This window comes from Polypterus senegalus, chromosome 15 (assembly GCF_016835505.1).
Source record: "Polypterus senegalus isolate Bchr_013 chromosome 15, ASM1683550v1, whole genome shotgun sequence".
NCBI lineage: Eukaryota > Metazoa > Chordata > Cladistia > Polypteriformes > Polypteridae > Polypterus > Polypterus senegalus.
Window position 1 is genome coordinate 10,812,402 of NC_053168.1, and position 24,484 is coordinate 10,836,885.

The 24,484-nt window shown below is 36.0% G+C and overlaps 1 protein-coding gene across 4 annotated transcripts in view; it reads right to left on the reverse strand.

The window, feature by feature from the left end:
• LOC120515459 (triple functional domain protein) overlaps positions 1 to 24,484 on the reverse strand; it is a 322,795-nt gene that overhangs the window by 37,415 nt on the left and 260,896 nt on the right. For all 4 annotated transcript variants that reach the window (XM_039736493.1, XM_039736492.1, XM_039736495.1 and 1 more), the window contains 8 exons: positions 19,269 to 19,364; positions 14,997 to 15,145; positions 13,712 to 13,778; positions 12,788 to 12,891; positions 11,094 to 11,163; positions 3,000 to 3,089; positions 2,565 to 2,657; positions 2,416 to 2,466 (listed from right to left, as the gene is read on the reverse strand). In XM_039736493.1, coding sequence (XP_039592427.1) covers positions 2,416 to 2,466; positions 2,565 to 2,657; positions 3,000 to 3,089; positions 11,094 to 11,163; positions 12,788 to 12,891; positions 13,712 to 13,778; positions 14,997 to 15,145; positions 19,269 to 19,364 — 720 coding nt within the window. The remainder of the gene's footprint in view (positions 1 to 2,415; positions 2,467 to 2,564; positions 2,658 to 2,999; positions 3,090 to 11,093; positions 11,164 to 12,787; positions 12,892 to 13,711; positions 13,779 to 14,996; positions 15,146 to 19,268; positions 19,365 to 24,484) is intronic.

Consider the following 24,484-nt stretch of genomic DNA (forward strand, 5'->3'; position numbering starts at 1 on the left):
ATCGATACATTCTCCTTACTGTGAGTGTGCTTATATTTAATATAGACAGAGAGGTGCAAGACAGAGGAGAAACATGTATATCGAATGAGGGAAATGGGGGATTTAGGGTTTGGATCAGAGCAACTCACTGACTTTTATTCATATTTGCCACACACAGATTAAATAGCTAAAGTCTGACCTGGAGTACATAAAAACATCAATATAATAAAAAATCTAATTGGCTTGGAATTCGGCCCAGCAATTTTTACAGAAAAAAAACGAATTCAAAGCTTTGAATAAACAGTATCAACCTTGTTACACTACATGCATTTTCAAGCATTTTTCAGTCACAGACTTCATTTACTTAAGCTTGAAAAGTCAGGAGCAGTCATGGTGTGCTCCCACAACTATAGTCATGTAATGTAACATAATCTCAACACAGTCCAACCAGTCTGAGACTTGCTCCAACAAAATCAAGCAGGTCCGATATTGTGTTGCATTACAGAGGCAGGGCCTGCGTTTGTGCGAGAAATGCGAACCAATGAGTGCTCAGCCAAAAGTAAAATTGAAAGAATTCAGGTACAAGGAGTCATAAAGAGAATAGAGGCTTGTTTATCTGATGTGTCATGTTTTATTTTCTAAGACAGAAGATTGGGTGAGTGGGGAAGGTCAGACATTGCAGCCAAAATTATTGTACAGGTAAGCCTTCCTTCACAGCACCGGCAGTGTCAGGCAGCACACTATTGGCTGTCAGAAAATGGAATGAGCTCACAATTTTCTGTGCTGGAAAGTTATCATCCAGTCAGGTAATCTGATATTCAGAGCAGATTTTAAGTGAAATAAATTGACACTGACGTATAAATTGATGTAAACTGACAACGAGATCAAGCTTGACACCACCTGCAACCAAAAGTTTGGTAACATGGCATCGGTTCTAAAAGATTTATAAAAATGTAAACAACTTCAGACTTAACCAAGTTCTTGATCCTTTAAGCAACAGGGTATGAACTGTTGTTTGTTTCACTCTTCTTTTATTAGAAGTTGTATAATGCAATATTGGCTTAACAATACAATGGGTGTCTACATATCTTTTTATTATTATGGAGATTTACAGTATTTTGTGTAACAATGGCAGAATATCAGTAAATGATTAATATCACAATTTGACTTACTCAGAAATGGAAAGTTTTTTTATCATTGTTGGCTAACTTGCTATTAAAAAATAAGAATAAAGACATACAGCTTTGGGGAATTTCAGTGATAACAGTTATACATCAGATGTAAGCACTGTGGTCAACGCCCAGGAGGACCAGAGGAGGGCTTGTGCCACCTCCAGACCGCGAGGGGGCGTCCGTCCTGGTTATGTTGGGGGCCTCGGGTAAAGGGCTTAGAAGCCCAGCCCTTTAGGGACCCGTGGCCACCGCCAGGCGGTGCCCCGATGCTGGAATATCCCGTGTGGGACCCGGTCGGGGCTGGAGCCCGGCTGGGATGCCCAGGAGGACCAGAGGAGGGCTTGTGCCTCCTCCAGACCGCAAGGGGGTGATCGCCCTGGTTGTATTGGGGGCCATGGGTAGAGGGCTTGGAAGCCCAACCCTGTAGGGGCCTGTGGCCGCCGCCAGGCGGCGACCAGGTGCCTGAGGAACCCTGGAGCCCTGCACTTCCGCCACACCAGGAAGTGCTGGGGGGAAGACGACAGGGGACACCCGGACGGCTTCCGGGTGCGCAGCCAGCACTTCCGCCACACTGGGGTGTGGCTAAGACTGAGTGCCGAGCGGGCAGCTGGAGCCCATCCGGGATCCCATTTAAGGGGCCGCCTCCCTCCAGTCGTTAGTGAATGTCGATGTCGGGTGGAAGTGGACAGAACTGGAGAGAGGACGGGAGGCGGTCAAAAGAGAAAGGTACAAAGGACTGTGTGGCCTGGACAGTGGGGGAATCGGTGCAAGAGGCACTGGGGTTTGTGGTGCACGTGACTTTCATTTTGTACATAGTGTAAATAAACAAGTGTGTGGTGGAGCTATGTTGTCCGTCTGCCTGTGTCCGGGTCCCAGTTCACAGCATATACATCAATAATATAAAAAATGTATACAGATATTGTGTATTTACAATTAGTAGGACGTCTGGAATAAAAGCATTTGTGAAATAAATGAATATAAATATATGTACATACAGAATAAAAATGTACTTTAAATGCTTATTAAACACAGAACGCTTAAAAAAGAAAAAGAAAAAAGCACTTTTATTATGAAATATAAAAATGTTGCGCTATTTTGTTTAAATATTTCAAACAGAAGTGGGATAAAATTGAGTTAGGCTCAGTTGCCAAGGACTTATACAGGCATTTTAAAGGATTGTGGCAGGCAAATTTCAAGCAATAGTATAAATGGCAAATACACAACAGAACATGACTTTGAAAGCAGTTTAGATCCATCTGCTTACCTCCAGCTCTAAAGAATCCAGGCCAGCCTTTTTAGAGTACTTGAGAAAGTCCTAAATCAAGAGATAAATGGGCTGCTATAAGCAAAAGCATTTTAATAATAAACTGCAAACAATACACCAGGTACACTGTCATATCTAGGTTCTCTCACCTTTAGCAGCAACTGATATTTCATGATTCTCTGGACTGGTCTTATTAAAAGATCTGTGATTTGTAATCTATGACCAAGTTGCTGCTTGATGTCCTAAAGTCCAAAAAAAAAAAAAAATGCAAGAAGATTTTCTTTTTTAAAATTTGCTCTTGGTAACATATCAATAATTTAAACAGTGAAAAAAGGCTACCGATAACCTAACCTGTGCACTTCTCCAAATGTTGGTAAGATGTAGTACACGGAACTATTCTTATAATATTAGTTTTTTCTTTGAATAATAAATTACTTTTAAACTATTATAACACTCTGGAAAGAAAGCATCTTATCTAAGATTTGTTGCATTAAAAATAATCAATAATTGCCTATCCAATATTGTTCATGACTACTCTTAGAAAGAGCAAAGACATACGCTACTATGTTTTTATAAAAACTTACCTCAAAATACGTATCGATATATTCAGAGACTATGTGCTCAGATTTCGGTTTATTTTGGCAATATACGATATACATATGCAACCTTCTCTCCTATTAAAAAAAAAGTATTAAGTAAATTGTAAGCACTTGTAAGTCTTGGTAATTACATTTAGATGATGCTTAAATTTTCAGTCTAAATTACCTGTGTATCTTAACATTATTACCACTGCACACTAATATGGATCAGTCTAAATAGTTATTGTAATTGTATGAAATTTACTCTGCATAGAAGTTACTAGAAAGTTTACACTTTAACTTAACTGACTCCAAAATGCTGAAACAATAAAGTAGACTTCATATGGCCCAAAATTTCATACCCATTTACCAGATTTACCTTCATGTTAAATTCAGTAAACTGAAAACTATACAGATCAGATTAAAAAAAAATATTAACAAAGCAGAACAGTCAGAGGAAAAAGTTCATTACTCAATACTTTAAGAAGAAAATGCATCATCTTCCATTGGTCTTTTAACTTATGTTTTGATTTCTTTACAACTTTAATAATAAGAAAATACACAATGGGATGAAATATGTTCTATCAGAATACAGAATATAAAAACAGCAAAGCAACATTTACAAAACAGCACTATCTGGCAGCAGACACCCATGCCCTGGATGTTGAATGGCAACTGCCACTTAATTTTCAGGCACACCTCTTTTGGTAGCAGTCAGTGAAGGCTACACACAAAAAAACAAAAAGAATTAAAGGATAAGTGCCATTTTTTGAAGATATGATTTTTCTTTGCATTCATAGTATGCTAGCATTTGCCTTGACACTTAAACAAAAACAAATCTTGTAGAGTATCATTTAATTGACAGGATACTGGCAACGACCAGAAAAATTGCTTTCAAACTTTCTGGACATGTTCATGTTCATTTTAAAGCACCAAAGTTTTCTAGTTTCATAATGCCTGTTCTTTGGTATTTCATGGGAAAACTTAAGGCAAAAAGCACGGTTACAAATAACTCATCACAAATTTCTAGGTCCATCGTTTGTTGACAGAATAATATTATTCCTCTTTTCCATTCGTAACTAATGTGGGTTGAGATTTCATGTAAATGACAATCCACATATCTGATGAGCTCTGTGGAGCAAGTTGGAAACATTCAGTGGTGAAGACCATGAAATAGTGCAGAAAAGAAATAGTGTGTCTATAGCTCTTTATTACAAAGTAGTGACACTGGTAAAAGAGTCCAAGTAAGTGTACCAAGATAATCAAAATGCGTGAAGAAATTGTATGCCTACAAATGAAGTAATTTTCAAACTTTAAAGCCTTGGTCTGTAACATTTACGCGGGCTGACAATTATAGATTAGATTTATAGCACTGCTGCCGGGTATTTCAGTATAAAGGGAAACTAGAGATATATCACATCGGTCAAGCTGTTTTGTATCATTTAACAAGCCAAGAAGCCACAACACAGTTAAATGATATCAATAATTAATTGTCCATTTGGTCCTTCCAGCCCTAAGTGCCAATTCAAATGTATTACTGGGTAACAGAAAAAAACTTCCTTGATAAAATCAGGTACCTAATCAGTTACACAAATCATTACATTACAAAAGAAAGAGAAATTGTGGCCAGATGCATCTGTGTTTTCAAATGGTGGTAGTAAAAGATCCAACTTTCTAGACTACAGGAGTTCATTCTCAGTGAGTGAGTGTGGACATTCCCCATAAGTACACCACCAGTAACCAGACATCCTTAGCAACCCAGTAGCTCCTGTGTTTGGCTCTCCAATTAGAGCAATTGTGAGAAGAACATGCCATTCAGCTCAACAAGCTCATCCATCCTGTTCACCTACACTATCCAAAATAACTTCAACACGAGGGCATGAAGGTCCCTAAAGTCTTACTCTCCACCACACAACTTGATAATTTATTTCATGTGTCTATGGTTCTTTGTTTGAAGAAAACCTAACATTTCTGCAGAATCTGTCCTTAAGTTTTCAACCATATCCCTGTGTTCTTGAAGAACATATTTTAAAATAACAACTGAGACCTACTGAATCAATTCCTTTCATAATTTTAAACAATGGAATCTTGTCCCCTCCTAATCTCTGCTTAAATTGAAAAGGTCCAACTCCTTCAATCTCTTCTCATAGCTCATACCTCTTAGTACCGGGATTAGCCTAATCGCTCACCTCTAGACTTTCTGTAGTGCTGTTGTTTTTTGTAACATGGAGACAAAAACCACACATAGTACTCCAGGTGACCCCTCACTAGCATGTTATATAAATTAAGCACAACTTCTCTTTATTTGTACTCCACACATTGTGATGTCTAACCTAACACCCTATTAGCTTTCTTAATCACATCTGTACACTGTCTGGATGTAGGGAGTGACCAGTCCACTTACAGATCCTCATAAGGAGAACATTCAAGTTTCAGACTTCCCATTGTGTATTCTAATCTAACGATGTATTTTTCCTACATGTAATACTTTATATTTACTTCAATTAAATTTCATCTACCAAAAAGCTGCTCAAACATGTATGCGGTCAACTTCCCCTTGTAATACTGTTAGATGATTCTACATTATCTACCCTTCCACCTAGTTTGGTAACCAGAAGGGCACGTTTATACTTCACGCTCAGAACACATATGTGGCCACATCATGGCTGCCATGTGTTCCCAGCGTTCATTTGATGTGTCCTCTGAGCAGGTCCTCAGAAACTAAAGCAACGCAAAAGTCAGGGGGCACAGTGTGTTAAAAGTTGGAATGTGATGTCAGAGACTCTGTTTACTATCTACATGTGACAGAAAGCTGCTTTGCGGATCCTACGAGATCAGTGTGTGCGCTTCGATATTTGATGAATGGTTCGATGTAGTGAACCAAAATGCCAACATACAGATGTATTCGTGGTGCTTTTATATTCAAGCGTCGCATATTCCCGATCGTAACGACACGATACATTTTAAAAGTCTAACATATCATCTTCTGTGCCGTCTTTTTTTCTAGGGCTTCCTCCAGTCCTGACAGCAGTGACAAACAGCAACAGATCACCACACTGAGCACATTAAATGTATGATATTCCAACTCTCTGCACATTTAGAATCCTTAGATTTATACTTGATATCACTTTCATGATGAAATGCATTAAAGTATGTATGATACATTTTACAGATAAAGCGATAATTTCATTTAAATTATTAATACTGTTAATAATTACAAACATGGGGGTAACACGGTGGCGGAGCATTAGCGCTGCTTTCTTGTAGGGAGTCACATCGCTGATATTCCGTGCCTGGAGTTTACATGTTTTCCTGCTGGGTTTCCTCAATGTGCTCTGGTTTCCTTCCAAAGATATGCATATTTGGTTACACTAAAATTATAAGGTGGCGATGAGCTGATGCCTCGTCCAGGAATTGTTTCTGCCTCGTGCCCAATGCTTGTTGAAATGGACAAATCCCTGGACTGATGGATCTAATCATTAAACATCCTTTTCAGAGATATTGTGGTAAGGTGTCATCGGAATTTAACGGCTGTTCCAGGCAATTCACAACACAGCAAAGCCGAACCTGTTCTCACCGTGATATCATCTCGCACTGCCACCTGGTGGATTCCTCCAGATTTCTGTAAAGTATGCGCGCAAGTATAAATAGTACAACACTTGCGTAGCAGGAGTGTCCACTCCAGCATGCGTCGCGTGAAGTATAGACCCGGCCTATGGTGTGTACCATCCATACTCAAGACAAGTGCTGCCTATTTTAATTAATGAACAAAATGAAAAGGTATGAGCTTCTCTTTTAATCCTTGCTAAAGACATGCCCTCTTTAATTCCAATTCAAGCTCAGCTGGACAAAATATTTAGATTTGCTTTTTTTGATAGGAAAGCCTACATCTAAATCCTGAAAACATTTAAAATTAATGTCCCCAGAAACACTGGCTTTCAAATATTTCCTCATTGTCCAGTTCACTGATTTATCAAGCAGTCACATTGTGCTCACAGCATGTACATTTCAGGAGAAATGGTAAATGGACACATTATGGTCATTAGGCACATAATTTATTACAAAAAACAAAGGGTCAAATGTATGCAGCTGAACTCTAATGATGACAATGGAAAGACACAATCCTTGTGAAGAAGTACAAAAACAGCAAAAAATGAAAACCACTGTCTATCCCCTTTGTAAACTACTCATAGGCTTTCTCTTGGCATTGATGTGGCTATTTAACTTGCATTTCTTTGCTTATACTGTCATTGGAGAAAGCTGTTTGGCTTGCAATGAATTAAAGTTAACACATTACCACATAATGATTTCTAGAAAAAGTGAATGTGATGATCAATGAGTGAAATATTCTTGATAAACACAGGTATTTCACCAAAAACAGCAACAAAGCATTCGTCATTAGCTTCTACTATGTGAAAAGAAAAAAAAACGAAGACTCGTGGACTCACTGATTGGTACTGTTGACATATTAAACATCTTGCTGAGTCTTACACGACTATTTCCAAATTCTTTTGGAGTTATTTTTTGTTACAGGACTTTCTTTGCATTTAAAAACAGCAATGACTGGGTCTCTCAATTAAATATGAAATAGGACATATTTAGCACATTTCAGGCAGTCAACAAAAAGAATGTGCATGCATCACAACTCAGAAACTAATCACATCAAGTTTAATTAATGAAAGATAAAGAAAGAGCAACCAAGTAATTCAGTTCATGAACACTGCAATCAAACACTTATTTGTGAAAATATACCTGTCGATTCTATACAGTCTTCTAAGTCTGTGAGATAAAGTTATGACATAATTAATAAATATATAAAAACAAATTTAATCCATGAAAAAGTTTTGAATTTATTACATTACTGGAATAAGTGTCTATTAAATCTTCCCAAAATTAACTAACTGGCATCATTTCTATAGTGAAGGCACAGGCATTTAATTAATGTATTAATTAACTGATTCATTTTACTGCTTAGCACAACAACAAACAGTAAAACTGTACTTCGCAAGCCAACATCCTTTTATCCATTAGTTTCCAAGACTGCAATTTCTTGATTACGGAGTAACATATGGACTAGTAGGTATCAACACTTCATTGAACACTCAACAATACACATTTACACACCAAATTCAGAATCACAATTCAAAATAAAGTGCTCTGTTTCTCACAAATAAGCTCTAAGGCCGACGTCACATTGCACAACTTCTACTCAGAGGAGATGTCGGATATCATAACTGCAGTTGCTGATCTCATTATTTCAGAATGTCAAATTACACCAGACATTACAGGGCATTGAAGTGAAATGACTCCATGATGTCGTTAAAACATGGCTTCACATACCAAAGGATCACAACCTCCCTTCTTTTCATGACAACCAATAATGTGCTGCCTGAGGAAGCTGGTGCCCATGTGAAGGCTTTACAGGTGCAGCAGGTTCAACCACACTGTTGTCCCATACTTTTCTTCTTCCATTATGTCATGGTACATAAAACACACAACAAACAGACAAGTCTCTCTTTCGTTTTCAAGGTCCAAAACTCCCACCATTCCTCATAGCTCTATTACATGCACTATACTTCTGGGTGAGTGCTCATTGGTTTCCAGCTCTCACAAGCACACAAGTCCATTCCTATGGCTTAAGACAACATCAAACATGTTTTAACTTTGTTATGGCGAGTTGCAGACTGGTCTGACTGAGTTGCTGGGTATGTAAGACTGCTCAACTGATGGTCATCAAAGCGTTACACAACTGCCCCAGACTCAGTAAGATTATGTAAATGAAATCTGCAACTGTTATTAGAAAAGTTGTATAAATGTGACAGGGCCTTAACAGATTCTTTCCATCTTCAGTATGGATAAGCAAAACACAGGAGGAGAGAGCAGGAGGAGAAATTATTTTCTTGTAAATTCTGAAAGCACCACCTCAGACAATCAAATTAATTAAGGGAGCATTAGTTAGAGCCAAACATAAGCAAGTGATGTCCAGTGTGACATTTTCCACTTCTGGTAGTCATGTTGGCGCTCAAAAAGTTTCAGATTTTGTAATTTCAGATTAGAGGTTCTAAACCCATACTACTACAATGTTCAGTTCAATTTTTGTATTATGCTTCATAGGAAAAACAACAAAAACAAATCAGAAAAGAAGGATACTTCAGATTATAATCAATCTGGAGTCTTAGCCAGAGAGGATTACTGAAAAGCACCTTTCAGATAAGACATCATTAACAGAAAACACAATTAAACAAATTAAAATATAGAGATAATTCTAAAAAAGTATATCTGCTGAAATACAGAACAAATTTCAGCTATTTTTTTCAGAATATGTACTAATGGTTTTAATGCAACAGCTTATCTGTAGTTATACAAGTGGAGGAGTCTTTAGTTCTGGCCCAGATGCTCCATCTACAGAAAAGCATTGCAGAGGGCTTGCCAACTGAAGGGCCGTAGCAGGCTGTAAGGTCTAAAGCATTTTATGTTTGAAACATACAGGAAATGTCACAGTAAATTCAGCTTAATACAGGGGTTCTCAATGTCAATAAAACTGAACCAAAGATTCTGAGTAGTGATTCACCCGTACTTAATTATTTCGCCACTTGAGAAACATAAGATGTATTATGGTTAATAAAGTGATATTAAGAGTGTATACGTATAATATATCTGCAGGCACCATCTGCTGGAGTGCAGGGGAACATGCATCACATCTGATAGCAGTACAGTATATGTAACAATCAAGCTATGGAGATAAAAGAAAACATCCAATAAGAATTTAAAGTAAATACCATGAATTGAGGGAGAATACTTTTAAAATCATAAAGTTATTGTTGTATATAACTACTCTGAAGAAGATCTTTTACACTGCCTTACAAGAGAATAACAAAATCTATCAGATATGCTATCAGAACAAATGAGGGCCAAGCAGTATGTGTGTGCATGGCTCTGAAAAATTAAACTGGAATAAAATAGGACTGTATGGAAGACCCTTAAAGGAGGACTGGGTAATAGATTACTTGACAACAGTTTGCAAAGGTTTCTTCATTGCATGTCTGTTTTTTTATTAAATGAATATCAAAATTCTCTCTATAGTCACAACTAAAAATGCAAGGATATGCATTTGGAGGATTAGCATACACCATGATTATAAATAAGTACATTCAACTTAAATACTGAACATATCCTTTAAAACAGGGACAGCAGACTCAATATTTTGCATTTCTTTGGGTTCTTTTTGTGGTCGTCTCTACTGATCCTCAGCCTCTGACACATGTCTATGGCTGTAACTTGCAACATTTGAGAGTCTGTCAATATGCATTGATTAGATAATTGTCTAACTGGTTTTGTTGGTGTATAAATATATATAGAGCACTATTACATCTATCAAAGCCGAATAGCATGAGCAGTGTGAGACACACATCAGCATGAGAGAGAGGCACGAATTGGCACACAACCCCAAAATTGCTACCTTCATACTATTTGCATGCATTTATCCTCAATTCTCCCAACTCCCACCTGCCTCTACAGGTCTCTTGGAAATCTGTAGAAAAGCAGATCCCAATATAGTAGTAAAGTGCGGGTTGGTGGGGTGAAAGCTAAAATGAAGAGTCAAATCTTTGATAGCTGCTGATAATCAAAATAAAAAAAAATACATTGTCAATCCACAACTGCTTAAAATGTATTTTAAGAAGTATTTATAATAAACATATAATTATCGTTAACAGCTCAATTATACTCAAATGACATAAAATACCAGCACTTTACTACCAGACAATGCTATAAATGTTGTTTTAGCACTTCTGTGAAAAACAAATCAATAATTTCAGTCTTAAAGCCACAACTAAAAAATGTGTCAACATTTACAAAAGTCAAACCTCTATAACCATCTGGAAACATAACTTAATATGGCCTATCGCTTTACCCGCCATGTGAGCAGAACCACAACAGTAAAACGCAAAAATACTACACAAAGAAAGCACTATGCCCGTCAACATTCTAATACATCTATGCCAGAACAAGTGCCAGTGGATTCCAAACAATTTGAGAGAAACCATAAGCATAAAGAAGACATGATAGAATCAATTTCTCTTTACATATTTCACAACTTACATGCTTGACAAACAGTGAAGGGAGTCTGTCGGGATCTTCAAGGCACTTCTCCAGTTCTCCAAGAAAGAAGCTGTGGATCGATATGAAAGCCAAATTAGCTACCAAGTCAAATATGACAATGGCAAAATATAGACAAAGGAGTAAAAAGGATAGAATTTTAAGGACCCTAAAGAATTAAGAATACTTTCAAATATTTAATATTAAAACAAATACAATAATTTGATCTCAACAGTCTACAAGTAAATGTAACTTTTTTCTCATTTGACAGAGAAGAGCTAGATATACTGTACTGTAGAATAAAAATACAGTGTAATTTCTTTATGTATGTTTAATTATTTTGTCATGTGGGGATGTTTCGATCAAGATTTTTTTAGGGCTAATACCAATCACCCATTTTATGTCACAAGAATTGGTCAATTGACTTTTTTATTTATCCTTTTCTATTTTTAACACTAAGTTACTGAACAACCAGCCATACAGTAGTCATGTTCTATAACATACAAAATATTGTCCATAATGCATATGGCATGAAAGAAAATAAAACGCTTATGATACTTAAAAGGCCACAATTTTAATAAAATGTTCAAAAGATGTTTATCAGAACTATACAAAGCCACCATGCTCAAGCTTACTTGCAAAAATACATAAATTTGGCTTTTAAGCCAACAAGCCAATTGTTTACCAAGTAGTTTGGACACAGTCTTCCTTATCTACTGTTTTTCTAATTAAAAATGTGAGTTGCTATACTAAACGTAAGCTCGCTTCTATTCATACTTGGACAAGTAGTGTCCATTTTAATTACAAAAGAACAAAATGAAAAGGTCTAAACTTAATAAAGCAGCTTCTTTTCTAATGTCTGCCAAAGATATGCTTTTCTTTAATTCCAAGAACAACTGGACAACATGGCTGTTAAGATTCTTTTCTCAGCATCTGAATGTATTTTAATAACAATCAACAAACATAAGGACAACAATTATAGGTTGTAATATTTTGACTGAAATTTCAAAACAGTTCTTGTGTTAATGAAAAAGCCGATGACTCACCAACCTTGAAAGACTGTGCATAGGCATTTGCCAAATCTTTTTTTAATCAGAGCGAAATTCGGGATTTTATTTGGTCTGGTATTTGAAATGCATAGTATGTTTTACTTTTTTAGGTAAGAGCAGTGACTTGGCTTTTTAAGAAACATAGACTTGGCTTTTTAAGGCACATAGACTTGGCTCCGTAAGTTGAAGCTATTGCTTGATAAGACAATTTATCAGTAAACACACATCAGCCTGTGCTTGTCATCAACTCAACAAACTGTTTTCAGATTAAAGTGACTGGCAGCTCTTTCTCTAATAAGGTAACTGACATTCTCTGCTTTCCAAAAAACCCACATATGTTACTCTAGAGTGAATCAATAACATTTCATGATGATAAGAGACTTTCCCAAGCTGTCTCACTGACTATGAATTTAGTTGGACTTGTCAAACGAAATGGCATTTCTTCATGTGCATCAAAAAGCTTCACTACAAAGTAGTCTATCCTAACAAAACCTGCTAAACAGTTGTACATATTCAAGTGTTAATTGATAAGAGAGGTCTATTGAATGAAAAATGTCTTATGAAAAACAACGAAAAATCAGAAGTCCAAAGTGAAAATGTATTTTTAAATATATTTATTGCAGACTGTGCTACCCCAAGTATACATACTCTTTGTGCCAATCATAAATCTGGTGGATGTTTCCAAAGACAATCTTATCTTTCCCCTTCATGTCATCTGGAACACCATCCTCCTTCATTTTGTTCATGTAGCCCTGCAATTAATTCACAGACATGTAATAATTAGGAGTTTACTATTTAATAATACTCAGCTATAAAAAGTCAGAAAGAGGAAAAAAATTCCTATGTAAACACATATCTCTCTATTACAAAAAAAAAAAAAATCTTGGTAGGGAGACGAGACGTGATCTTCTCGGAAGACAATTTGACGTCCCGCGAGAGACACTTTAACGTCACATGAGACAACATTTAAAACAAGTTCAGGATATCTAACCTAGAAGTTGTTGGAATGATTTTGGCAGACACACTTCATGTGCTCCCAGCTCTTAAAACAACAACAAGCAGAGAGATGCAGCTCGTCAGCAGATGATCCAACTGCTTCTCCTTAGCATGCGTTCAGCCGCCCCCCTTCACAATGCGAGCAGCGTTATAAGCCCTGCGAGAAGGAGATTTAACCATGCCCAGGGCCGGAAATAAAGGACAAGTACAGTATTGTTTTTACAAAAGTTTTAAAGTAAAATTGAAAATAATGCAAATGTTACAATTCCCATGAAAACAACAATCCCTTTAAATTGTTTATCCGGTAAACCAAACCCGGAGGTGGGCGAGCGTAGCGAACAGGGGGCGGAGCCTTAGTGTGTGTGTGTGTGTGTGTATATATATATATATATATATATATATATATATATATATATATATATATATATATATATATATATAAAATGTATACTTATCTGTATATTTAATACATCCATTTACTCTAATGAAGCTTCAATCAGAATGAGCAACTCAATGGAGTGGATAGATGACAGATAAAACGGAAAGAAAATAATAATAAACATTTCAACATTTTACCTCTACTACATATCCAAGGTCCCGTATGTATTCACGCTCCGTATCAACAAACTCCTGTAAAACATAACTTAAAATACAAAATGAGAAAGATGTGAATTTTTCATAGGCATCTTTAAAATAATTTATAACAAGATGGCAGTTACATCTAATCTACTAGCACAACAGCAGTCTAGCCATTCTGACAATAAGTCTCTTAACACCACTTATCTATAAACCACTTACAGTATTTTATTAAACGGTTTAATGTGACCTTGGTTTTTTGATTGACTTTTTAAATAAATGTTCTCACAGACTACTCAAAATCTGGAAATCACATATGTGTTCAGTGTGTGTTCAAGCCGAGTTAAGCAGACATCTTTGCCAAACTATGTCAGATTACACACCTAGAAATATGGGAGAAACTTGCGAACTTAGAAACAATGCAAATTAGTGAAGTTGTTTGAAAAAAGGCATCAGACAATTTTAAATGCAGTTCTTGAAGAAAAAGAAAACATATCATGGCTTGCAAGTGCTTCCATAGAATTTTTTTAAGCTGCTGTTGAGGCTGTTTGAATTGAAAGGTGTCAATGAGATTTCAACCATGCTATCCCTATTTATCTTGAAGTGAATGTGAATGGTGCACCTTGGGATGCCATCCAAGTTGCCATCTGATGCAAGACAATTACTAGAATTTTGCTGTTCTTTTCTCTTATCATCTTGATGTTTTAAAAGCCTAATTATTGTTTGCTATACATTGCATTTTTGCTTGTTCTTTTGTGCTCTAATGTTTATTCTGTTTATAAAAGTATACAGCATGCAGAACATTTAAGTGTGTATTTTATAACAACTGGGTCTAAAGTAAAATGCATAAGAAGCTGCTGACTGTTAAACTGGCAGAAGTGAAACATTTCCAGGCTCTAGGCAAGTGATATGAAACTATTACTTAAAAAAAGAGCAGATTTTTTAGAATAACTGATAGAGATTGTATTTTTGGCAAGTCAACTGTAAAATAGGTCATTGGTGCTACAATTGCTTTACTGGTATTCTCTAACAAAACAAAAAAAAAGATCTTTCTTACTCATTTGTTAAATTTTAAGTAAATAATGACTTTTTTTTTTTTTTAACAATCCAAAACCTAAAATACAATTATTAATAGGGCAATTAGTATAATCTAACCTATAAAAGAGAAGTACATATTTTTAAAAGTGGTTGAGCCTAGTTGATTATTTTAAATAGACACCATTTTAAACGATTTGGCTGTTTACTTCACTGTCAATGTTTTTTTTTTAATTAAACAGATGCTTACTGCCTTCTCTTAAAGAAACTGGACTTGCGTTCTTCCATCTCATCAATGGGGGAGGATGATGACAGTAAAGAGTTATCTGATGGATTAAATGAAGGACTACTGCTGTCTCCCTGTTCGACAGATAAGGAATTTGGTCGATCTTCTAAAGCCTAGGGAAAAGCAAATTAACAATTATCAAGTTACACAGTGGAAAACTGAAAAAATTAGACAAATATTTGACAAATATTTATTCTTGTATAGTGTGTACATTTTCGTTTTTGCCCCTCCATCCTACACCAAAAAAGAGGCAGGATCAGATAACTGACATGACTATAAATGGAATTCTTTTAATGTTGACAAAAATGTTCTTAATGAAAACACACACTGTATTCACAATGTATTATAAAGCACATTCCTTTCTTGCCATTACACTATGCATCTGTTTGCTGCTATAAGATGTTTTGTAAAGCGCTCCATGTGACAAGGCCTACATAAAATACAGATGGCAACACAAAATGCTACTTGATCTTCAACAAACTCTTCAAAGGAAGCATCCGTTATTCCATTGAGAATCTTGTGGTAATGAATATAAACTAGTAGAAATTTAACAAAGGTTTTATAAAACACAGGCACATTGATATTATGACCCAACAATAGTCAAAACAATGGAAGCATGGTGATTTTCAACACAAAATAAATTCAAGATCCAAGACAGTGCTGAAAGATTAAGGATATACAGAATGTAGTCCATATTGGTCAAGTGCACCATATATTATACACACATATTTAAAATCCATTTCCAAAAAAACAAAAGACTTGAATGGAATGGATTAGGAATATTCCTTATTAGATATAATTGATCAACATATTTTTATCTTAGTTTTTATTTTTATCTTTAAGACTTCAACTCCAGTCAAATTAATACAACTCATCAAGACATGCAACGCTTACACACGTTCACTGAAACGCTGCCAATAACACAAGTCAGCATAGTGCAAATGTATTTATAATTGGTGCAAATTAATTTATAATGCAAGACCAGGGGCCTCATTATAAACGGTGCCTATGCACAAAAATGTTGCATATGCCCGTTTCCACACTCACATCGTGATTTATAAAAACTAAACTTGGTGTGACGCCACGCACATTTTCACACTAGCTCAATCCCTGGTGTACGCAAGTTCTACGCTCGGTTTTGCACCGAGGCTTTATCATATACACTGAAATTAACCGCATATTGTTTATTAGTTTAAGACATCTGATTGTAATTAACCCATACCTATATAATGGTCCATGGAATGGGCAAACTATTCCAAGTACCATAACTGCTTTAGCATTGTTATTCCCACTGCACCTTCTTCTTTCAGCTGCTCCCGTAAGGGGTTGCCACAGCAGATCATCTTTTTCCATACTACTCTCACTGCACCATTCGGAGTATTTATATCACTGTGTCTGAGTGTAGAATCACAGTTCTACAGCAGCTGATCAGAAAGGAAATTATCGGTATACAGCATCAAGCACATGCTGCCTCAGCCATGCTGTCTATTTGAACTGCTCTCATACGGCAAACGCTTCAGAGCCTTTCCTGTATGGACCTCGCGGTTCAGAAACGGTTTCATCCCAAGAGCTATAAACGCAATCAATCAGTCCATCAAGTGCTCCTTGCAGAACTGTTTGTACCTATAAGTACAATTACCGCACCGTAAACTTGTGATAGTTATAATATTGCATGACCTGAGCCACTTCAGCGCATATTTACATATGATAACAATATCATTTTAAGATGAAATGCACCAAAATATGTTTATTACATTATACAGATAAAATGTTAACATAATTGGATTAATCTATATTGCTAATAATTAAACATGTGAGGATACGGCATCACAGTACTAGCAAGGAGCTGGCGCCCCATTCAGGGATTGTTCCTCCCTGGCGCTGTATTGTTGCTGGGACTGGCACGACACTGGAAGGATAGATGGATAGAATAATTAAACATGTACTACGAAGATATTTCAATTTTCCTTGAAAGTTTTGAAGAATCGCCGTTCTGAGCTTACAGATGGCTTAATGTTTATTACAGAGCTGATTGTGTGGCAACTGGGTACTTGGAGAAAGAAATGGAAGGATAGGAATTGGAGATTAGTACATTTGAAAGAGACAGTACTGCTGCCATAAATTATTTCATCGAAGGTCGCGCAGCAAGCATCTTGCGAGAGGCAGGAACAATCTCTGGACAGGGCTCCAGCTCATCACTATCACTACACCACTGTGTTCCCATGTTTAATAACATGCTTTAATTCCTATCATCATGAAAATGATATCAAGTATACATCTCAGTTTTTAAATTATACAGAGAGCTGCAATATCAAGAATGTAATGAATTCTGTGTCCTGTTGGAGGAAGAAAAAGCCCGTTAAAGAAGCGTGTAGTGATTCACACACATAGAAGATCAAATACAAAACAAAGCACTTAACGTGCTAATTTAGTTACGATGGTATTTGAGAAACTAGTAAATTAAACGATTTAAAGATGATGTTCTACTTTAATGACAAAATAAACTATGTGATTAAAATGGAAATTTCAACCCCCACTGTGTCCCTATTTTTTTTCTTATCTCTATACCCTAATAAGCTTTCATATGACACTAAGACTCACCTTTTCACGCGTGACTTTGATATCTGACAATTTCTTTTTTATTTCGAGCACTGTGAGACTTGAGCTTTCGAGTTTCACCGACACTATGTCACTCAATCATCTTCCTTTTGTTGTTTATACCACTGTTTAAACCAACAAATAGTAAGTTTTTCCTTGCCTCCACTCGGTATTCGCTGACATTCTTCTATTTTCCCCCGTGCTTTTGCCATTGCCTTTTCACAGAACGCTGTGCTTAACAGCTATTTATATTGATTTGCATATTCAAAGAGACGTAATTAGGACTGGGATTAATAAAGTATCTATCTATCTATCTATCTAATTCTGGGAGGAGTTGGGGAGTGGCAGCAGGCGCATGTGCGTTACTTTTCACACTGACCGGGATTTATGTAGCAGAAGAATGGCGCATGCACAGATTTATGCATCTGGATTTTTTTGTGCTTATGCACAGTTCAGCTTTTGTCCATATGCCATGTTTTAGTGTGAATTCTACGCACACCGTTATGCATGAGGTCCCAGGTTACAAAAAAAAAAAAATCCCAAGTTTAGGAGAGAAAGTCACTTATGTCAGATCAAGAGATGCTTGCCACATATGCATATTGTGAAAGATACAGATGCTGCATGATGCAACAACTTTAGGTACTACAGCCAAGAAGGACAACAGGCATGAGTTCTCCTGGTGAGCTCCTACAGCTCTAAAAGAGCTTTTGTTATCACAAAGTAATGATGAAATGGAGCTCACTATGTCTTAAACACACTTATAACACAGGTTATGACAACTGTTATAAGCTGCATCAAACAATTTGTGACTTCGCCAAACCGCAGGCAATTTGGCAGAATCTCCAAGTAACAAAGAAACTGACAAACCATGTCCACAGATTTACTGAAACAAACAGCACTTGATCATATGTACAGACAAGAGAGCCTAGAGCGGCAACAGAAAAGAATGATTAAACCACACAAATTCATTAAGTCCTGACTTGACTTTTTCTTCTAGTAAACTGATTGAAATTTTAATGTTTTTGAAATGAATAGTATTGTACAATGTGAAATGTAATAGCTTTTCTCATATGAGCTTAGGAAAGCAGTGAAGTCTAAAGGCATGTCATATGTTCAAATATTTCACTAATGACTTCTTTCAGAGGCCATAACTGAAGTATGAAAGTGTCTAGAAGATTCACCCCTACACTTTCCTTATGGTACAGTTAGGTTTATTAGTCTTGATATAATATAAACCTTGATGTCATGGCTCCTGGTTCCTATGTTACAACAAAAATTACTTTAAATACAACAAGCCATTAGATTTTTGTGGTTTAATACTTACTCGTGGCTGAACTTTTCTGTACTTCTAATTAAGCAAGTTAATTTATTCCTTAATATTATGACTTTACGTTTTGTAAAACTAATCAATTGGACCAAGTAAAAGTGTTTAATATATCTCTAACAAGCAACTACGTATCTCTTAATTCTCTCAAAATTACAAGGGTACAAGTTTATATTTTTGGAATGATATTGATAAGAATATATGGTTGCAGAAGTAGCTCCTTTTATAATAGCTACTGTATCTAGAAAAAAAGGGGAATATTTCAAAGACATTATGAACACATAACAACAAAAAAAAACAAAAAAACTTCTCACCATTTTACTTTTCACCAGCTCTTCAATAGCACTGACAAGTTCTGCGGCACTGGGAGTCTCCGAACTAGTAGGTCGGATAGACAGTCGAGACGAAGTCTGCATGAAGACAACAAGATTTCAGTGAAAGAGGAAGAAGAAATAGAAAAAGCAGTTTTCACGTCCACACATGTCAACACACATTTTATTTTTTAAAAGTAAGCAATAACGTAGGGGTGAAAATCTGTCAAAAGAAAAGGTCAACTAAGAATCTGTGTGATAACCATCACGCTTCACAATAAATGCATAGAACATTATGTTGATTAAACCTTTTTTTTTTTTTTTAACCAGTCTGATATTTTCACTCACAATGAATATGGAATGCACTGAATGCATTGTTTACATATAAAGTCAGGGAATAAATGTTATTTTTACGAATACTCATCTGTTGACAATAAAGTTTAGATAATCCATCCATTCATCCCTCCATTTAGTAACCTATACAACCCACACGAAAATAATGGGAGAGAATTCTTTTTTATGGTAATTTACATTTAAAAAGATTTTTAATAATAACAATATTGTCAATTAAACTTTTTACTTTTAAGAATATTTAGATTTATTTTAAATGCAGCCCTTTCTTTAAAAACACCTCCATTTAATCCTTCACTAGACATTTATATTACCATGAAGTGTTAATTAGGACTCTTTCCTAAGAACTGCAATTATCCCACTATTAGTTAAGACTTTAAATGAAGTAAACTAGAAATACATTTAAATAAAGAGAAGAGATGCTAACAATCAATCATGGAATTGAATGTAAAGTATATTTATTAATGCCGTAGGGGAATGTGAAAACAACTTATGAAAGAAATGCTTCTAATACAAAAATATATTAACGTTTCGAAAAGCTCACCATTGCTGTGAATTCCAGTTTTCCAAATTAGAAGAGCAGACTAAAGATGGCCTCTGCACTCTTCAGCTAGCTGATGCAAATTTAACGCTAAGGTTGTGAACAATGGCAGTAAACATTTAGGGGTTTTGGGTGGGTAGAAGGGAGTATCAAGCCATTCTCAACAGCTGGCAGATACAAGGGCAAATTTAATGTATTGCATTGACCAATACAAATTTAAAAACTTCACTCAGTAATGGAGTTTCAGGCAATGCTTGTTTTAATAAGTCTAAAAGGAAGCTTAATGTGGATTTACAATCTCATACCAGAAAAAGTATATATACAGGTTATATATTTTATATATACATACATATATACATTATGTATCTAAATGTAATGTAGTAAGTTAACTACAAATACATCAAGTAGGATGTGGCACCTCTTGGCTAATTGTTCAAACAAATCCTTACAACTGAAATGAACAGAATCAAATCTTTAAGAAAGTGGTCACTCAACCATGCAATGAGAGGCAATGAATGACAAACAAAAATGTTTGGTGTAGAGTGTGCATTTCTTTGCTCAAACATTGCTTGCTGAAACTAAGAGGGTCAATGAAGGAAAAAAATGATTTAAATGGAAAGATATGGAAACTGAGATAAAACAGAGACAGAACATAAATCAACATAATGCTATGGTAAATAGTATGATTATAATAAAAACAAAAGAGAAAACAATACCGTTAGTTTCTGAAACAAAACAAAAAAAAAAAAACTTAATTTCCAAAGAATGATCATTGCCTGTTATAAAATAAAACTGCTGGCTGCTGAATATTAATTTGACAAACTGAAAAAAAAATTGTTTAAAAATATGTAACCATACAAATGGAAAAAGAAGTCTACCCCAGACTGGAAGAACACTATTCAGTTACACTTTAGTCAGCAAATATTTTCATATGAACCAGTCATCTCTGCAAATGGCTCTTAAAAATCTTTCAATGCTAGCATTCTCAATTTTACACCGTTATTAATATTATTTTTTACATATTAAACATCTAAGAATACCTGGGGAATATGCCTTTATGTGTGTTGTCATATTGATATATTTTTCATCTTATAATGAATTCCAAGAGAGTGTTCTGAGTGGGTCTAGAGCAATGGTAAAACACCAGCAGGGAAGTGAGCAGAACACAAAAGAAAAGGTTTAATACAAGATGGTTCTGTTCAAGACTTGTGTATCTTATGTTTCTTTTGGGTTCTCTTATAAGTTCTCTATATAACACGCAATCATGTTTGGATGTCAAACATGCAGACATTAAATGAACTGTCAGAAAACTGAATGCCATCATTACCTCATTGAAAACAAGGCATATCTAATTAACAGTTATCCTTCTATTGTAGTCAAGACTGGCTAAAATTCTACTACTGGAATTCAGAAAAGCTGGGCAATAAGGAACATCCCCCTCAAGAAAAGTGTTAGGGGTTATACAGTGATCCCTTGCTATATAGCGCTTCGTCTTTCGCGGCTTCACTCCATCACGGATTTTAAATGTAAGCATATCTAAATATATATCACGGATTTTTCGCTGGTTCGCGGATTTCTGCGGACAATGTGCCTTAATTTATGGTACATGCTTCCTCAGTTTGTTTGCCCAGTTGATTTCATACAAGGGACGGTATTGGCGGATGGCTTAGAAGCTACCCAATCAGAGCATGTATTACGTATTAACTAAAACTCCTCAATGATATACGATATGCTTCCCACGCGGTGCTTGATTGTTTGCTTTTCTCGGTCTCTCTCACTCTCTCTGCGCCTGACGGAGGGGGTGTGAGCAGTGGGGCTGTTTAACTAGAGGATATGGACGCTCCTCTAAAAAATGCTGCTTTATCGCGGTGCTTCGGCATACTTAAAAGCCCAAAAGCACAAATTGATTTTTTGATTGTTTGCTTTTATCTCGCTCTCTCTCTCTGACATTCTCTGCTACACACACTCCTTTGAAGATATATTTGCATTCTTTTAATTGTGAGAAAGAACTGTCATTTCTGTCTTGTCATGGAGCACAGTTTAAACTTTTGACTAAAGGGTGTTATTTCATGTCTAGAGGGCTCTAATAATGTTAACAGTGTGGGAAAGTTTATAAGGGCTTAAAATATATAAAAATAACCATACAAACATATGATTTCTACTTCGCAGATTTTCATCTATCGCGGGGGGGTTCTGGAACGCAACCCCCGCGATCGAGGAGGGATTACTGTACAGAATTGTTCAAATTAAGCAGACACAAAAATTAAACATTCTAGGACTGGCTCTTACAAAGTAAAAATTCAGTAGTCTTAGTTATCCACACACCATGTGGAAGGCTTAGAACACAAAGTGATATTATTTTTAAAGCTAGGTAAATGGACATCAAGTGTTTAATTGCCTGTAAAGAGGCTGTATAACACCAGAACTGAAAAAAAATAAACAGCGACACAATACAAAGCAATAAGAATATTTTGCAGTTAAAAAAACAAAAAAACAAAAACAGCAGCATTTTGTGTGTCCTCCCCTAGAATGCAAACCCAAAGCAGATTTGGTACACTGCTATACCAAGTGCTCAAGCAGTCCAGTAGTAAATTCTTACAAGCTTCTTGCCGAATTTGCAATTACTTTTCTTTATGTCTATGGCTGCTCTTTTCCTTTCCCCTGTCACAAGCAGCTTAAATTACACTGAGGTCAAGGTCCCAAGGAGGCTAATCTAACACTGACAGCAATCCATTTCAAATAGATCTGTGTTTGTGGTTACTGTCATGCTGAACAATGGAATTTTTTTGCAAAAGAATCATTTCCCCAAAGCTGCAGCAAGATGAACTTAAAACTGTTCAAACTTTTCAGTAGTCAATTCCATCAGATTTGACTAGGTCCCATACACTGTAGCTGCAATGATCCACAACACATCGTCCTTCATAAAAAGCTGCAGAAATTCAACCATGCACTTCTTGCTAAGGCTTTTTTCAAACAAATAAGACTTTTTTTTTTTTTTAAATAAAATTCAAATTTAGATTCAGACTTTCTGCGTTTGATTTTCACTTGCTTTTACTATGTTTATGTTCTATTAGACAGACAAACTACAAAATTCTCAGTTAAAAATTTTACATAAATGGTCTTCAAGGACAGAGCTCAGAGTCAGACAATTTAAAGAGAAAAGTCTACTCGGATTCCTGGAGTTGTGATGTGACACTGGTCTTTTATCTCAATCAAAAAAATATAATTTAAAAGAATAACCTGGTGAGTCAGAAATGTTTGTGGATAAACTGTATGTGAGTGATGCAATGCAACTTTGCAACTTTAATTGTGCATATTTTGGTCATTACATACAGCACAAATTAAGCATTCCTTTAAAGGCATTTTGTGTAGACCAAGTATCAAATCATCAGCATCCTCACATTTCTTCTACAGATCCAATTGAAAAAACACATATGTGCAAAGAAGTAGGAAGGTGAGAAGTAACAAATGGAAGCTCCGTAAAGTACAACACCACATGAATGTAGAACTTACGGAGTTTTGCATAGAGCACTTCTAAGCAAAAAAGATCTCCGTTCACACTAGCATATTCACGTTATTTACAAAAGCATCTTGAGCACATTAAAACAAATAAAAACACATATGACACATCCATTCACCTACAATGGGCATGCATGCATGAGCAGAAAAATCCTTGAAGGGATGGTTATTCTGCTGGCCTCAGGATTTACTGCAAAACTGTAGAGGCTGGAAAATGATTTGCTTTTTGTTCATGTATGCAGCACTCAAACTGTACAAAACGTAATTTAGATGCAACACTACAAGCACCATGGAAAGCAACTCTTCTGTGTTCAATATGTTGACATTGCTTTTTTATTTCATAAAAGGAATGAGACATAATGAGCAGAAACCAATTAGGAAAGGACATGTAATAAGCACTAACCGATCAGGGCATGATTAGAGTCTGCATTTACAAAACTATTTTCATCTAACCACACTACAACACTAAACCGGCACATCCAAAAGTCTGTTTTTTTTTGGGTGAAAAATGCCAGGAGGGTGTAGATGAAAGGCAAAAAATGGAAACTACCACCTGCATTTTTAAACAAAAACCACAGTAATCCAGATATAAATGTAACCTCTTCAGCTTGCGGCTTTTCCACAAGAATAATCTATTAGATGCACCCTGCCTGACCCAGAAGACCATTTATTTCAGAACTACTTTGCGTGGTCACAACATGCACTTTCATATAAGTTGACTCTGCCATAAACTGTGCATGCACTTCACCAACTTCCTTCTGTTCCTTACGACAGTATTATTCTTTAAATGCCGATAACATTTTGGGGA